Source organism: Brassica oleracea, chromosome C3 (assembly GCF_000695525.1).
Source record: "Brassica oleracea var. oleracea cultivar TO1000 chromosome C3, BOL, whole genome shotgun sequence".
Taxonomy (NCBI): Eukaryota; Viridiplantae; Streptophyta; class Magnoliopsida; order Brassicales; family Brassicaceae; genus Brassica; species Brassica oleracea.
The window spans coordinates 13,877,420-13,894,487 of NC_027750.1; the positions used below are offsets into that span (position 1 = coordinate 13,877,420).

A 17,068-nucleotide genomic window follows, 5' to 3' on the forward strand; every position below is an offset into this window, starting at 1 on the left:
ACTTTGGTAAAGCTCTCTCTATCAACAACAATCTCCTGAACCAACAAGGTTTAGAGACTAATTCGTTGTGTGATGATCAGGTTTAGGGAAGAATGGTGAGATGGTGAGGAGATCGAGTGGGAACAGGAGTCCTAAGTTGATTGTAGAGCCGGCTAAGTATGCAGAGAAGCCAGCTAAGTGGGCAAACCAGAGGGTTGCTTCTCCAAGAAACATCCACCAGCCTCGCTGAATAAGAGAGGGAGGAGGAGTTGTTGTTTAACTAGTCAGAGTTGGTTGTATGTTAGCCACTGTACCTTATGTAATTTTCTTAGTATTATTTGCTTTCCCACAAGAGAACTTGGTTCTTTGTACCTTGTTCATTATCAAATAAAAATGTAAAAACATAAAAAAAAAGTTGTAAACTCTGAAGAGAAATGAGAATTAGATTTTATTTCTAGACAAGCTTGTTCAAGCTTTATTAGAATGGTTTGTAAGAGGCAGTAGCATCAGTGTTGCTTTGGCTTTAAGACCTAGAGAGAGAGAGAGAAAGAGCCAGACTCACATGTAGATAGATGATTTTCACGTCCTAGCTACCTTTCAGTTTCTCAGATTTAGATGTAATGTCCAGTCCAGTGTTCTCAAGATACTACTAGTTGGAGGGTAAGTACGAAATATAGTATGAATGGATGATAATGATGATTATGACCAACATTGCTTCAACTTGTATAGTTCTTTTCTTCTTTATAGTTCACCACTATAGACTGTATAGTTCTTTTCTTTTTGGGTAAAAGATTGTATAGTTCTTGTTTCTTTTTTTTTTGTTTGTAGGCATTCAACATTGCTTCAACTTCAACTTAATTAAGAGAAAATGCTTTAATGGTTAATGCTTTAATGGTTACAGCTGAGTTCAGTATCTTTCTCAGGTTATAATCCAAAGAGGTAAGAGAAGCAGGTGTTTTCAGCTCATGTCACTGAGCTCACATGTCTTTCTCCAAAAATAGAAACAACTCTCCAACCTCAAGCTATCACTAGAGAATCATCTCAAGGTAAGTACGTTTCCATCTTCGAATTGTTTGCTGATTATCCGCTTTGTTCTTCTTCTTCCATAAATTTTAGGGCTTTTGTGTGTGTCATCTTCTGATTCGTTTCTTACATTGGCACAAAATCAAACCTCGTTGTTCTTCTTCTGTGTTCTGTCTGAATTGCAGAGCTTTCAATTTTTGTATGTTTTTTTTATACTTGTACTGTGTGAAAATTTTGTGACTGTTGATGATTCTAGGTTTCTGGCGGTGCCGCTTAGGAGAAGCTTAAGATTTGGTTCATCGACTGTTAGTGTTAGAGTAGTAGGAGCAACAAGTTTCAACAAGAGACTCATGTCAAATGCTACTACGCCTTTCTCTATCAACAACAACACCAAGGGAAAGGAAATGATGAAGGTAGCAGCAGCTACTGATCAGAATTGTCATCAGACAGTTGGTTCAAAGGTTGTAATTGATTGCTAAGGATTTTTGGTTCTCCTGTTTAATTTGTTGGTTTTGATAAATGGGGTATTGTTTAGGATGATCAAAAGGAAATTGAGGCCATGACGGTTCAAAAACTTAGAGCCACGCTGAGGCAAGCGCTTATGCGCCTTTTCTTTGTTATTGTTTCGGTAGACATCCAAATACTTGTTCTTTGTTTTTGAATCATAGGAAACTTGGATTACCTGTGAAAGGACTCAAACAAGAACTTATCTCAGCTTTACAACTTCATATGGACAGCAATTTACAAGGTGGTATGTAATAACTACACATCACACTATCTCTCTCTCTTTCTCTCATGTGTGGAATGGAAAAAAGGAATGTGGACTTCTTTGGTATGTTGTTCCATTTAAAGTAGAATGGAAAGTCTCAGACTTGCTATAGCTTCCCTCTTTGGTAAGTCCTGTCTTGTTTATCTGTTACAGATGAAAGTTCTGGTGCAGAAATAAAGGAAACTACTTCATCCACCCTCTCAGAAAGTGTCACCATCAAAAGAAAGATCAGAAACAAGGAAGAGTCTACAGAAGATGACTGCAATAGCTCTGAAGCTTATGGAGAAAAAAGAGTAAAACAGTCTACTGAGAAAAAATTGAAAGCCAAAGTTTCTTCAAAAGCTATCTTAAGTGAACACAAGTCATTAACCAAAGCAGGTTTGCCATGTGTTTTAAAAAACTAACACTGTACTTAGAATATTATGAAACATTATGTGTTTTCTTAATCTTCCTAGGTAAGCAGAAGTCTCGGTTAAAAGAGGAAGAAGCATCATTGACCATATCTAGCAAAGTCCTCAAAACCGATGAAATCATCTCATCCTCAGTTCAAAGTGAACCATGGACGGTACTTGCACATAAGAAGCCTGAAAAAGACTAAAGCTTATAACCCAAAGACAATGAGACCTCCCCCTCTCCCAGAGGGAACCAAGTCTGTGAAGATTATGACTTGGAATGTTAATGGATTGCGAGCACTGTTGAAGCTAGAGAGCTTCTCTGCTCTGCAGCTTGCTCAGAGAGAAAACTTTGATGTCTTGTGCTTGCAAGAGACAAAGATCCAGGTCACTACATAAACATTAGCACCGTCCTAAAGGATTAAATTCTTATCTATTACACTTATGGTACAGGTGAAGGATGTTGAGGAAGTTAAAAAAGCTCTTAGTGATGGCTATGATCATAGTTTCTGGTCTTGTAGCGTCTCAAAGCTTGACTACTCTGGAACTGCTATTATTTCAAGGGTAAAGAGAAGACAAGAATGTGTCTGATGTGTTATGTTGAGTTGTAAGTGTTCTAATCAAGTTTGTCTTTTTGACAGATAAAACCACTCTCAGTTAGATATGGTACTGGTCACTCTGGATCAGATCATGACATTGAAGGACGCATTGTGACCACTGAGTTCGACTCTTTCTACTTGATAAGCACATATGTCCCTAACTCTGGAGATGGCTTAAAAAGACTGGTACCCTTCAATTTTAAGGCATTTAGTTTCTACACGTTTGGTACATTTTCTTGTTTTCGTTATTAGTTTAACAAATGGTGTTGGTTTCTCAAGTCATACAGGATTGAAGAATGGGATCGAACCCTCAGCAAGTACATCAAAGTATGAAACTTTTCTTTATTATTTTATATATTCTTCTTACACTGATCTCTCTATGGTCTCTTTGCATCTGCAGGAGCTGGAGAAGACTAAACCTGTAGTCTTGACTGGTGATCTAAACTGTGCTCATGAAGAAATCGACATCTACAATCCTGCGGTAACTAACTCTCAGATTCTTCATTTTATGTGATTGACTAGTTGAAACAACAGTAATCACCTCTCTTTTGCCAAATGTTTTTTTTTTTGGATTAGGGGAACAAAAGAAGTGCTGGTTTTACAATAGAGGAAAGACAATCCTTTTAGAGAAAACTTCTTAGACAAGGGCCTTGTAGATACCTTTAGAAAACAACATCCCGGTGTTGTAGGTTACACTTATTGGGGTTATCGCCATGGTACTCGCAAAACCAACAAAGGTAATCAACTCTGCATAGAAATAAACTGTTGATACTTGTTTTGATCCATATTCAGAATCATATTTGGATTGTTTAAACTGTGTGAATTGGTGTGTGTGTGTGGAAACAGGATGGAGACTGGACTACTTCTTGGTATCTGAATCGATCTCAGCCAATGTTCATGATTCTTATATTCTCCCTGATATCAATGGCAGTGATCATTGCCCCATTGGTCTTATTCTCAAGCTCTGATCTATTCAAAGCTTCACTATTCCAGGCTTTTTTGGTGTCTTGGTTAAGGCTCTAAATGACTGTTAGCTAGAGATTTTACAAGTTTTGCTTATGTGAAATTTGGAGTTTTCAGAAGTCAATATCTTCATCACGATGTAGTATCTTGAAAATGAAAAGGTTAATCTTTTGATATTTCCCTTAAGGTTAAAAAAAATCAATAAGACTTGGTTCTGACTGGTAACCGTAAAAGGAATAAAAAGAATAGAAAAAAAAAATAAAATAGAATAAAATAAAAAGAAAATATATTCTTCTTCTATTTTGTAAAGGAATAATTGTAGTATTTTATTCTTTAAATCTTAAGGAATGTTAAGGAATCATAAGTAACAAATATTCTTTGTAAATGGTGAAAATTATAAGGAATGGTAAGGAATTAGCTATTTCCACACATTCCCATGGTCACCGTTACAATTAATTAACCTTATAATTTACTTAGAAGGATTTTTCTTTAAAAAAAAAAAATCAAAATTAGAAAACATTCATCATAAGTTTTCTACAACACAAATATACAAACGCCAGTAAAAAATGATAGACCTTGGAGACCACTAGTTTGTTTAATTACCTTTGACAATAAAACAAGTTTTTGTGACAAAAGAGTAGGAAAATACCCTAGGATAGCACTAAAAAAGTTTATGTCACAAATATAGACTTTAAAGATTAAAATGACCAAAATATTTCATTAAATATGTAAATATACATTTATAACCCATAGGGTTAATTAATCCAAACATTTTTTCGGTCAAGGGTTTCTTTCATTCATAACTCAAAAGAGAGTAAAAGTGAAACATAGTCTCAAAAACACATACATAGCAAAAGCAACAGCCAAATATACTGCTGTGCACAAATAAAACTTAAATGATAACAGAGTGAAGGGAGTGGCAAGGTTTGTGATGTCAAGAAGACAACATGCGATCCCATTCAAACACATCCTTGAATGCAGAGCAGAGAAAAAGACATTAGAGTCTTAAAATACTTGAAGCTTTGAGAGTCCAGCACACGATCCTGCAAGAAGAGCTTCCTACATCGCCAAGGTTTCGACAACAAAGGTTGAAACCACATATAGAATAGAGCATTGAGAGCCATGGGCTACATACATACCATGGATATACCATCAAAAACCTCCATTTTTAAAAGCATCAATCTTTGCAACCATAGAAACCTGAGCCGACAAGACAAAGGTCCTAATACGAACCTCGTACGGAGGTACTAAAAGGAGATAAAACATAGTAACATCTTCGTACTGAGGAAAAGTCAGATCCTCATACTGAGGTAAATGCAAAGAGCTTGTAACATCCTCAACCAAAGGTAAGAGAAGATTCAAAGAGAGGGCAACATCCTCATTCTAAGGTAAATGATTCATCTTGACACAAATAATACTAAAACAAGGTAATATTCATCCATGTAGGGCTTGTTGCAAGAAGAAACAGAGAAGATACCTTCTGAACGAAGAGAGGTTCCTACAAAGAGAAACCATGGCCCGATCTGGAAAGGGGGACTGGACTGAAATCTACACGTAGTAGAAACTCGCACTCCAAATGATACGAAAACAGAACTGGTTAAACCCTTGGTCGTTGCAAAGAAACTTAAAGGAGTAACTGCAACCACAAGAACCGGTGAACTGACGGAAGGTTCGAGGATGTGTAGAGGAGCGAGGTGTAGGGTCTGGAGGTTCCGGAAAGATGATTAGAGAGCAAGCTTCAAGCGGAGGGGGCTTACACGGTAACGGCGGCGGATCTAGGGGAGGCCTGATACACGATGGAGGAGAAGTCACCATCAAGACCATGGAGAGAGAGCAGAGCTGCTTCAGAGGAAGGAGGAAGGAGCAGCGGAGCTAGGGCAGAAGAGATCCATCTGAACGGCGCACCTTGGGAAGCGGGCCTGAGAGGGTTTCACGTACATCTCTCTTCAACTGATCTAAACTTTAGGGTTTAGACTTAAGAGTGAGATTTGAGATTGAGATTTAAAATTTTATATAATAAAAAAAATATTAAAAATTTGAAAATAAAATTTTAAAAATAGTTTCAAAAAGTATTTTCGAACTACAAAAAAGAAAATTTGAAAAAACTAATAAAACAAAATTTCGGAAATTTTTTTTTTTTAATTTTTTTTTTATAAAAAATTCGAATTTGAAAACATATAATCTAAAACTATAGAAAAAAATTTATTTTTTTATTATTTTTTTATTATTTTTTTATTTTTTTATATATCTAGGGTATTAGGGTCCTTTTACCTATTAAATGAAACATTATGGTCATTTTTCTCCTTGTGGTCTATTTTTATGATCAAAACTTAAAAATAGTCTATTTAGGAGAATTACCCAAAAGAGTATGTAGAAAAGAACATCTTCAAAATAATATTATTTAAATATAGAAAATAAATATGTATGTATCTAGTTAAAAATAAATTTTAGAATATAATAAATAATACAATAACATAATTTATATTTATATTTAAATTTATGATTTAATGATTATAGTTTAGGGTTTCATATTTATAGGTAGGATAAAACTATGGTATAAAGTTTATGCATTTAGTTTTTTTTTTTGTTATTTAGTGTGATAATTTAAAATTTTCTCTCATGTGTATTGTTTGTCTTAAAAAGTTTTTAGTGTTATCTATGAGATTTATCCTTCAAAATATCGATATTATTGTGCATTTGTTTTTCTTGAAACATATAACAACTACTCCATCTACGATGATGGAACATTGAGTAGCTAAAAATTTAAACTAGAGAAAACATTTCTATATATTTTTATTACATGAAATTTCAGACCTTTGGTCCAAAATTTTATTTGGCCAGTGATGAGAAGTTAAACATACAAGCATGAGGGTCGAACTTGTCGACATTTATACAAAGCACTCCTTGCTACCATGCATTTGGTATTATTTATATATTATATGTTCTACTCAATAGTTGATCTTAGAGCAAACTTTCCTGACCTCACCATCAACGTCTGTCTTTACCTCAATGGAACTCATCTTAACCATAGCTTGACCAAACTCCTTATCAAACCTTAACCCTAACAAACCTCTAATAGTACTCGCATACTTCCTCACCACGTCATTTGTCTCGGAGTCCGACCAAAGCCGTTGGTCCGACTCCAAAATGCCGTTACCGTCTCTTAGGTTCTTGAAGAAGCTTACATCGAATTTTGATGGACTGCCAATGTCAAGAGCAACGCGTTTCGATGGGTCTCCCTTGGGAGGACAAAGAGTCTTGAGCTGCGTAAGAAACGATGGGCTTATGGTTGGGTCCGAGTTTCCGGTCACCGTGTAGTTGTATAAACGGTAACGGAAAAAGAGACAGTCCGTTTGTCCTATTGTGTGTGCACCTGCATGCCCTCATAAAATGAACTATCAATTTATAAACGTCAATAATATTAAGGAAAACGAAACTAATATAATTATTTTGTACGTGTATATATGAGTGCAAAATAAATAGAGAAATATCCTAAGATGGCAATAAAACATATTTTTATTCAAAAATAGCGCACGGAGAAATTAAAAAAAAAATATTTCATATATGGATTTGAATTGATTAGTGTTTAGTATTTAGATAGTGAGATTAAGGTAAAGGTTTACGGTTTTCAGTAATTTAGTCAGTCATTTTGCTCTTTAGTTAGTGCTGGTTTAGAAATTTTTCTTCTTTATACTATTTTTCTCTTAATTTATTTCTGTGCTATCTACAAAATTTGCCCATATAAATATCATAACAAAATAGAGAGATAAATAAAGACTTTTTCTTGGGTTCACCCCCTAGGTTGAACCTTTAGGTTCACCAACCAATAGAAAGTTGTCATTTTAGATCTAGTATCTTTTAATTAAGGAAACAAAATAACTTGCCAAATTATATTATGCTTTTAAAATAAAAAATAAAAAAATTAAATAAATAAAAATAACAATAGTTCTAAAAAAATATTATTTTAAAAAAATATTTATTTTTAAGATTTAGAGTTTAGTGTTTAAGATTTATAATTTAGAATTTATCCAAATGTTTAGTGTTTTTCCAAGGGTTTAGGGTTTACCTAAGGGTTTAGGGTTTACCCAAGCGTTTAGGGTTTACCCAAAGGTTTAGGGTTTACCCAAGGGTTTAAGGTTTTCCCAAGGGTTTAGGGTTTAGGATTAGAGTTTAGGGTTTAGTGTTTTGTTGACAACATGTTTAGTGTTTTTCCAAGGGTTTAGGGGTTTACCCAAGGATTTAGGGTTTACCCAAAGATTTAGGGTTTAGGATTTGAGTTTAGGGTTTAGTATTAGAGCTTAGGGTTTAGTGTTTTGTTGACAACATTTTTTTTTTTTGAATTCGTTTTTTATATATTATTTTTATTTATTTTTAAATTTTATTTTGAAAAGATAATATAATTTGCAAGTTATTTAATTTCCTTAATTAAAAGATACTAGATTTAAAATGACAATTTTCTATTGGTTGGTGAACCTAAAGGTTCACCCTAGGGGGTGAACCCAAGAATAACTCATAAATAAAACATACCAAGTAGAGTAACTAGATCATGAGCATCCAACCCTTTAGCTTCAAACTTTTGCTTTTGAACTGCAACGGAGTCAAATGGTGAAGGTAGACTCGATGCTTCCGATGCCAACGAGATTCTACCGTCTTTACGACCCGTTGGAACTCGCCAGCTTGGTCCAGAACTCTGTTACCATACGTAATCAATACAAAAGAATCTTCCAAAGGAATAATTAAAACCTTAAAACTTAGGTTTAGTAAACTTGCATACCAAGTCAACAGCGTCACGAGCAGCAAGTGCAAGTATATCGGCGCATGACACAACTCCTGGGCACTCTAACTCGAGTTGTGCTTTCGCATCATCTATCACTTCGAACCCTCTAAGACCACCATTAGCTAGAGCTGCTTGCTCCGCAGATTTTCCTTTGATTAAAACTGATCCATCACAACCCTAATAATAGGTCAAATTTCAACTAATCAGTTTGACTTGTATAACTAAATTATGATCAAAGGAGATTGTGATTAAATAAGTATTAGAACCTGGACAAAACAGTCATGGAAATGAAGCCTTAGCAAGCCAGGAGAGATGGTGGGATCAGAATCAAAGTGAGATTCAACAGTGGATCTTACTATGGACTCAGCTCTTGGACATGAAGATGAATAATAACCATTTTTTAAAGACTGGCTTCTCACTTCTTTTCCCAATACCAACACTATTATCATCACATAACAATAGTTGCCTAAGTGCACTCCCATATTTTTCTATCTCTTTAAATTTCTGTGATCGGTGAAAATACAATGATATGTTTATGCACCACCGTAGATTAGTGTATATATACACACATTCATACGCCAGCCTTCGTCTGAATGGAACCGTAGTGCCTTTCTTTTCCTTTTGTTTATTTATTTGTATTGGTATATACACTTGGTTGCCACTATGATGAGTTAATGGGTTTAGATTAAATATTAATTTTCAAAACAATTTTTACGTGGGAATTTTATCATGTCTGCGAGTTTCGTGCTATTCAACGTCATTTTCAAACTAGTTTTAAAATACGCCGTTCAGAACATATGTGGTTTGTTTGGTATACACACACCACTATCTCAGCATAACGAGTTTGGTATGCATGGTGATGGTGGAAAGTAATAGTTGATTGACTCTTGTTCAAGTGTGTTTATCTATTGAAAATAATTCAGTTGTCTTTTTTTTTTTTCAGTTCAAAAAAATAATTATTCTTTTGATGGTGTTGAGTTCCGTTCACTATATACGATATATAATTATGATCTAAACATGTAAAACATGCGTTATTGGGTAGCTACAAAAACATATAAGATTTATTTTTGAGTTGTGAGAGTAAACCTAGAAGAGCCAATGAAGAACACCATTTTATAGAAAGAAAATAATTAATCGATATTGTTTTTGTGATACTCTGCTTTGTTTCTACTACAGGCTTTAGCCTGAGCCTTCTATTTCGTACTTCGACACTTTAATCTGGTTGGTACAAATAAACCTGCAACCTGAAGAGTCTTTAGAAGATCCCATCTCTCCGTTCTTTTCTTAACATGTTGTCAAATAGTATCTCAGGGAAACTTGTTGACCGTCATGGCAAAATTTTCAAAGACAATGTATCATCATCCTATGTCTGGATAATCCACAACAAGATTACAAATCGATACCATTATAAGTCTATGTCAATTGTCTCTCCGCCTTCTTCTTCCTCTTCGTTGCTACTGCTTTTCCAAAGCTTGATGGTACGGTCACGTGATACAGTTGCTATACACGAGCTATCTGATGAGGCAACTTTTGACTCGTGTCCTGCTAAGCTTCTAACAAGCGAGAAATCTCTGTCTGACCATATCTGGGAGAAAGGGTAGAATCAAACTATAAGCAAATCAAACAGAAGATTGATTAACAAAGAAACAAAAACTAAGGCAAGGATATACATTGACTTTCATGTCGTATGATGCAGTGGCCAGGAGGGAGGTAGCCTTCTTGTGGTTCATACTTTACTTGAGATACGAGGTTAGCATGAGCTGCTATGATGTACAATGACTCTCTCATTCTTCTTCCTTCTAAGCTATGAAAATCTGCAATTTCCTTCCTTTTTCTTCTTTTTTTTTGGCTGTTATGTTTTGTGTCGCCGGTTGCTTATCACAGCAGCTTCAGTTCCAGGCGATTTATTAGTATGAAAGCTGCTGTGATTTGAGTAATAAGAACTGAAACATTACCTACATTGTCGTGTTCCATGTTCCTTAAAGAACACACCAACGAAACAGAAATTCTAGACAAAACACTGGAACAAAGAATGAAAACACAGAAGAGTTTCAGATCAGTTCTCATGAAGAGGGTAAGATGAGTACTCTCTTGGGAATTTAAACAAACAGTTAGCAGGCATAGCATTCAAGCTTCATTGCCACAGCTCGTCCATAAAGCTTAGAACTTCAACAGCGATCAGGAGATTTATCGAGGAAGGGATTGTAGGCTTACCTTGAGTCTCCGAATCACGTTACTCTCGTCGATACCCAGAAGCTAAAGCAGAGACTTTTGAATCGAAAGAAGCTTGAGAGGGAGTAAGTAGCAAAACAGAGAGGAAGCGAAAAGCCGAATCAGAAAAAAAAAACTTCTTTGAAACGGGTTGACCCGTGTTGGACCCGGATTCATTCAATTGGGCCTTTCTGATGGGCTTTCCATTTATATTGTTCATACACGCATGGGGTATTCACTTCAGCATATACACTATCTAACGTCTAACACTTCATGATTCATGTGTAGTAGCTTTAAAAATCAGTTTGTATATTTATATATGTTGTTTCCTTTTCTTATCTTAATGCAGCCAATCTTGTAGAATGTAGTCAGAAGGCCTTTTGAATAGTTATAGTCCAATTTTTATTTTTGTATATACTTGTCACTTGTTCTATTTATTTTTTTTTGCTTCTAGGTAAGAAAATCCTTTTTTTATTAATCCACTCAGGAGTGATCCTCTTCAAAATTGATATGGATAACATTTTATTTACTCCATGCCCGAAACCATAACATAACCGTTTTAGCAGAAAAAAAAACCCATAACATAACCGTTTCTCTATTACCATAACATAACCATGCATAACATGTAACTTTAGTTCTGTTCCAAACGGCATTTGATCATGTGACCTCTCACCTTTTAATCATCTTGAATGTAATTTTTTATTTTTACTTTTAAAATAGAAGAACTCTATAACATAACCATTTTTTTATTACCATAACATAGCCATACATAACATGTAACTGTAGTTCTGTTCCAAACGGCACTTGATCATGTGAGCTCTCACCTAATCTCGTATGTATTTTACTATTTTTACTTCGAAAATAGAAAACCTTTATAATAAGGGTGAAGTTTGTTCCAATGTATTGCTCTAAAATAACAATTTCTAATTATAGAGTAAAAAATAGATAATTGTTATTTATTTTCCTATTTATAAAAGAAAAATAGCATTTTCTATTATAGAAGAATAAATAGAGATGTACTGGAACAATTTCACTGATTATAAAGATAAAAATAGTAATGGATAGAGATGCTGTAAGCTTTGACTAGGATGCTTTTCTAGTTGAGTTGACCACATTTATTTTTTTTTCCTAGTGCATTTATGTTTTCTCTTTTCATACAAATATACGGGTTTTATTGTTTCTGAATAGACATGATTCTTTTTTTTTTTTTTTTTTTTGATAACTCTGGTATCTGGGCAGCCACATTTCCGACTATCCCCCCGAAAGGGGTCCAGCGCCCCAACGGAAGGGATGTTAAATCCGTTGTGGCCAAGGCTCGAACCCGGGTGGCGGACAGTACAGCCGTACCTCCTTTACCACCAAGCTACGAGCGCTTGGTTGACATGATTCTCTTACAAGTATGACGTTTTTAGCCTCTCTACCATGTTTCAATAGATTATCTGATCTGACAATATTTTAGCATAGTTCTGAAACGTACGTGACATACAAAAAGTCACAGTTCAGGCTTTAGAAATCTTTACACCTTACTGCTCCTGATTTACTTTCACTCACTTTTTTCTCCTTCTTCTCCACAGTATTAGTTTCTTCTGATGTCTCAAAAGTTGCCCAACCCCACAATCTTTTTTTCTCATACATTTTTTTTCTCATACATTATCGTTAGTTTTTTGGTGAGTGGTAACTATCAGTCAACTGAGTCGGTCAAAGATATTGATCCTACCGTATCATATTAGTATCCACGTGGCGCATGCCGAGACATGGCTTAGAGGAGGGGCCTTACTGCATATGGCTCGTGACTTTGTTTTCTACTAAAGTGGTTCCACTTTGTTTGAGACTTTCAAGCTCAGCCATTGAGATAATAGACTTGATGGTTCCTCTTCTTCTACTTCAATTCTGGTTCCTAGACTTTGTCTGCTCAATTTCTAAGTCTTTTAGATGTCTTTTCGCGTTATCTTAAGTCCTTTTCTTACTCATGTTACTTACTTACTTTCTATATAGTGCAGTGGGTGAGGAATTGGCTCCACTTACCACGTGAAGAGAGCTTGATAAGATAATTTCCTTTTCTATGTTCTATAACCCTCAATATAGACCATTACTCACTTGTCGCTATCGTTTGAAATACTTGGGACTTGATGCTTGATCAGTCATTGTTTTCAAAGATTTACCTTCACTCTAATATAAGATTTTAAAGATTTACTAGTTCATTGAACTTAATATCACATAGGATCTATACTCTGAATCTTGTTAATCAAATTGACTCGTTTATTTCTCTCAGGTTTCAATAAATCACTCAAAACATATCTTCTTGAATGTCCCTACACCGTCAGATATTGTTCTACGAGGTAATTATTATTCCTTTTACTAATATTTCCTCATTTTTACTGTTATAGTTTGTGTCCCACTAACACACGAGCTTAGCTTTAAATTATTCGTTCACATATGATCATTGTTTTTAGTTTAATTTAATAGTTTTTCTTGACCTTAATTATAGACAAAACTTGTTATATGGGGTGTAACATTATGCCTCTGAAATGATTGTGTTACAAACTTTATGCAAATGCTTATCTTTCCCCATATTATTCAATGGGGTCCAATGGAAACTGATTTGTCACAAACTGATTTACTCTCTAAGACATTGAAAACAGTTCCTGAGTTGTTGCAGGAGACTCTCTAATGGTGCTTCTCTGTAGAGATGTAGCTTTCCTAGTGATGTGCAAGTTTCTCAACTCTTGAAGTTGCGCGTGCCGAAGATAGTCATTGTCATGAACCTAAGGGATCATTTGGCCTTGGGCTTCATTTCCATTTCAAACCTCTTTTTTCTCTTTGCATTCAAAATTATGTATATATATATAAAAACTTAACTTCTGCTTTTATATACCCCTTCGTGACTAGGTTGTACCACATAAATGTCAAAGTTCTCTCCTTATTAATAATAACAGACGTTATGGTAATTCAGTTCTGACTAGACATGCTGAATGAAACTGTCAAGCTTAGTTCTCAGCAAGTGCAGCAGCTACTATAGCGACAGAACCACAATATATTAATTGTTCACAAGTTATATGCCAGAGAACATATTTTTGGTAGATGGCTCATAAACTTTTACATTGCAATTCAGTGGTTGTGGTTGGATTTGGAAAGACATGTTTGGAAAAATTCAGCTAATAAGTACAAGAAATCTAAAAAGACGAGAGATCTCTTTGCATTCAAAGTTAAAAGCACTAATTCGGACAAAATTATACCTATCAAAAATAGGATTACAAGGACTTGATCACCATGATTACGGAACTTTAGACATGACCAAAATTTTCAACAAAGATGAAAGAGATAGCATTGTTACAAAAAAATTTCATCATTCAAGATTTCATATATTTTTCGAGTCCATAATGAAAATGATGATTCATTAGATATAAATGTTAATTTTTTTCATAAGAAACTTTTTGGTTGATTGTTTTATTCTGGTATAACTATCTAGACTACCACTTATTTGAATAATAAAATGAAATTTTGACTATAAAAAAGAAGAAGACATTTTGGGTTAAAATATAAAGAATTTTGAAAACTATTAGGTCAACTAAATAATTATAAAGCTGTATCTATTGAGTTTGACTAGTGTGATTAAACCAATATGATTTAGTAGGCCTGGGCGTTCAGGCCGGGTTCGGGCCGATTCCTTTCGGATCCTAAATATTTAGACCCAATAGGTACTTAGAAATTTTTGGTTCGGGTTTCGGGTCGGTTCTTCTCAGGTCCGGATCGGTTCGGATCTATAATTAAAATACCTATAAAATACCCATAATTTTTCGGGTCCATATCGGGTCCGGATCGGGTTCGGGTATTTATAATTTGAAAAAGACATGACATACCCAATTCCATCAAATTTAGTTGATATTTGTCATATATATCTAAAATTTTACAAAATAACTTAAATGAAACTATTAATAATTAAAATAAAACATTTTTAATCTCTAAATTTTACATTTTAAAGCTTCATAATACTTAAAAAATATTACAAAATAATAACAAATATTGTTAACAAAAGATATTTCAACTAAATCATAAAATAATATATATAAAATAGAACACAAAAACATCATAGTTTTAGATATACATGTTTTTAAGTTGTGTACAAATCGGTTTTTATCGGGTCGGATCTATTCGGATCGGTTCTTTTCGGATCTGGATCTATTCGGATCGGTTCCTTTCGGTTCCAGGTCTATTCGGATAAAAAAAAATTAGACCCAAAAGGTACTTGTAAAATCCGGATCCGGGTCGGGTATTTTTTGATCCGTTCCAGATCGGGTTTTCGGGTCCAGGTTAAAATGCCCAGGCCTATGATTTAGGAAGGAATTATGCCAAATTTACATTGAAATTTTACCTCTTCGGATCCAAATACAGTTTCCAACGGGAGAAAAAAAAAACATAATCTGATGAAGAATGGGGTTTATTTTAATCATGCTTTTGACAAGCCAGCCATCTTTTTCTTCCATATCTAGTTAGAAAAGAAACATATGGAACACTATTCTACAACTAAATATTTTATGGGCACTTAGATTTTAAACAAAGTTAAGAGATTTTAAGCGAATTACTTTTATTAAAAACATTGACTTTTTATTTATAAATAAGAACTTAACCATATGTTATGTGTATATATATATGAGATAACGATTAACATTTGCACTTATGAATTTCTTGATAGGTTAACTGTTTAATATTTTAGTATGTGATGAATGAAGATGTAACATACAAGAAATAATCATGTATATATAAAACTCGAAAAAGAAAGAGAAAATCAGATTAAAACTCTTCAAAATTGTATTCTTTAACATTTTAAACCTTAAGAAGTTTTTGACGACCACTTTAAATTCTAAATTTGACATTTGTATCACAAAAAACTTTCAACTTGACTTACTTGTTCATCAAGTTAAAATATGACCAATTTTTTTTTTTTTTTTTGTCATCAACCAAAATTATTCATTTATAGGAAAAAGTGATGATGTGCCAATTTATTAATAAATAAGAAGAATATATAATAATTAAAACTAAATAAAATAAGAAAAGTTAAATACAAAATAAAACTAAAAATTCGATTTTTTTTTCAAAAAGTCAAATAAATTAATTCATAATTTTTTGAAAAAAAGGTCTATCATGTTCAAATAATTTTAAAGTTTCTAAAACTAAAATAAATTATAAATAACTTTTATAAGTTGTATAAAATTAAAGAAAACTAAAATTTTAATTTTTTTTTTTAAAATCAAGTAAATTATTAAACTTATAATACACATAAATAAAAATTCAAACCTTAAGAAATTTAAAATTTTCAAAAACTTATAAACATTGAATTTTTAAAATTGAAATTTTCTTAAGGTTTGAATTTACTTATTGATAAGTTTAAAAGTTTTACTTGATTTTGTTTAAACGACATTTTAATTTTCTTAAATTTTAACCAATTTAAAAATTATTTTAATATTCTTTTAGTTTTATAAAAATTTAAATTTAATTATTTGAATATGTAAAAACATTTTAAAAATTACGATTATTTATAAAAATATTTATTTCTCTATTTTTTATTTATTTTTCTGATATTATTGATTTTTATGTATTTATTTATTTTTATGTATTTATTTATTTATTAAAAACTGGTACATCATCACTTTTTACCGTAAATGAATAGTCTTGTTCACATAGTGAAGTTGAAGTTTTTGTGATACAAATGTCAGGTTGAAAGTTTAAAGTGCTAACCGAAATCTTTGAAAGTTTAAAGTGTTGTGAATGCTAATTTAAAAAAAAAAATGCATTTTCCGAAAAAGTGAAAAGTAGATTAAAAAATAGCTAACTGACTGTATAACAAAAGCTTATGAAATATCTACTTGATATTTAGGTTGTTTAGAAAGTTAATTTGTGCAGACATGCAATAGTATTCCTTAATTTCTATTCTATTTCTCAAGAAAAAATATTGTAATTCTCTGCTTATGTAATATCATTTCATTTTTGTGTGCTTGTGATTCCCGGCCCTTCCATTAGTTTTTTGTTTGATTTTTACTTTTCCACTTTTCTAATTCTTTTTAACTTGACAAAACTAATTTGTTTCCGTTCCACTCATTTAGTATATAATACATAATAGACTAGAATAAATAGTATTTTATTTTGAAAATCCAAAATATATATCACTAAAAAATTAATTATACCCCAAACCCAAAAACTTATAGACAAAAAAAACAATAGAATATATTTTTATTTTTATGTTTCATATAAAAAAATTAATGGTATATAAATATATTTTAATTAAATTATGGTTTATAAAAGGAATACTTACGTCTTAACAATTGTGATTATTAATTTTGAAGATTTTAAATCTGTT

At 33.0% G+C, this 17,068-nt stretch overlaps 2 protein-coding genes and 1 long non-coding RNA gene across 3 annotated transcripts; 1 reads left to right on the forward strand and 2 right to left on the reverse strand.

Moving 5' to 3' along the window:
- Window positions 1-1,258: 1,258 nt before the first annotated feature.
- LOC106335516 (DNA-(apurinic or apyrimidinic site) lyase, chloroplastic-like) lies at window positions 1,259-3,901 on the forward strand (the record flags this gene model as incomplete). Its single annotated transcript, XM_013774057.1, is given in 13 exon segments — window positions 1,259-1,490; window positions 1,538-1,593; window positions 1,671-1,753; window positions 1,925-2,149; window positions 2,227-2,365; window positions 2,367-2,550; window positions 2,617-2,727; window positions 2,805-2,948; window positions 3,042-3,089; window positions 3,163-3,243; window positions 3,339-3,383; window positions 3,385-3,499; window positions 3,609-3,901. Coding segments are annotated over 13 exon segments (1,585 nt in total), but the record flags the coding sequence as incomplete, so codon positions are not given.
- A 2,665-nt stretch (window positions 3,902-6,566) lies between these two features.
- LOC106333298 (peroxidase 25-like) lies at window positions 6,567-9,012 on the reverse strand. The gene is made up of 4 exons (XM_013771760.1): window positions 8,769-9,012; window positions 8,500-8,679; window positions 8,253-8,415; window positions 6,567-7,098 (listed from the first exon to the last, which is right to left on the reverse strand). Exons 1-4 carry the CDS (start codon window positions 8,982-8,984, stop codon window positions 6,674-6,676), a joined length of 984 nt encoding a protein of 327 aa, XP_013627214.1. The 5' UTR covers window positions 8,985-9,012; the 3' UTR covers window positions 6,567-6,673.
- Window positions 9,013-9,780: 768 nt separating this feature from the next.
- LOC106333796 lies at window positions 9,781-10,804 on the reverse strand. Its single transcript, XR_001268468.1, has 4 exons — window positions 10,717-10,804; window positions 10,458-10,522; window positions 10,173-10,389; window positions 9,781-10,087 (listed from the first exon to the last, which is right to left on the reverse strand). It is a non-coding gene; the product is annotated as an uncharacterized LOC106333796 (long non-coding RNA).
- Window positions 10,805-17,068: the final 6,264 nt, after the last annotated feature.

What these genes read in the sequence shown, in the direction of transcription:
- LOC106333298 (XM_013771760.1), bottom strand. Translation starts at nt 8,984, where the DNA reads ATGGGAGTGCACTTAGGCAACTATTGTTATGTGATGATAATAGTGTTG. An exon ending in TCCATGACTGTTTTGTCCAG is followed by an intron (nt 8,680 to 8,768) that starts GTTCTAATACTT and finishes ACCTATTATTAG; the next exon opens with GGTTGTGATGGATCAGTTTT. An exon ending in TGATCTAGTTACTCTACTTG is followed by an intron (nt 7,099 to 8,252) that starts GTATGTTTTATT and finishes GAGGGCATGCAG; the next exon opens with GTGCACACACAATAGGACAA.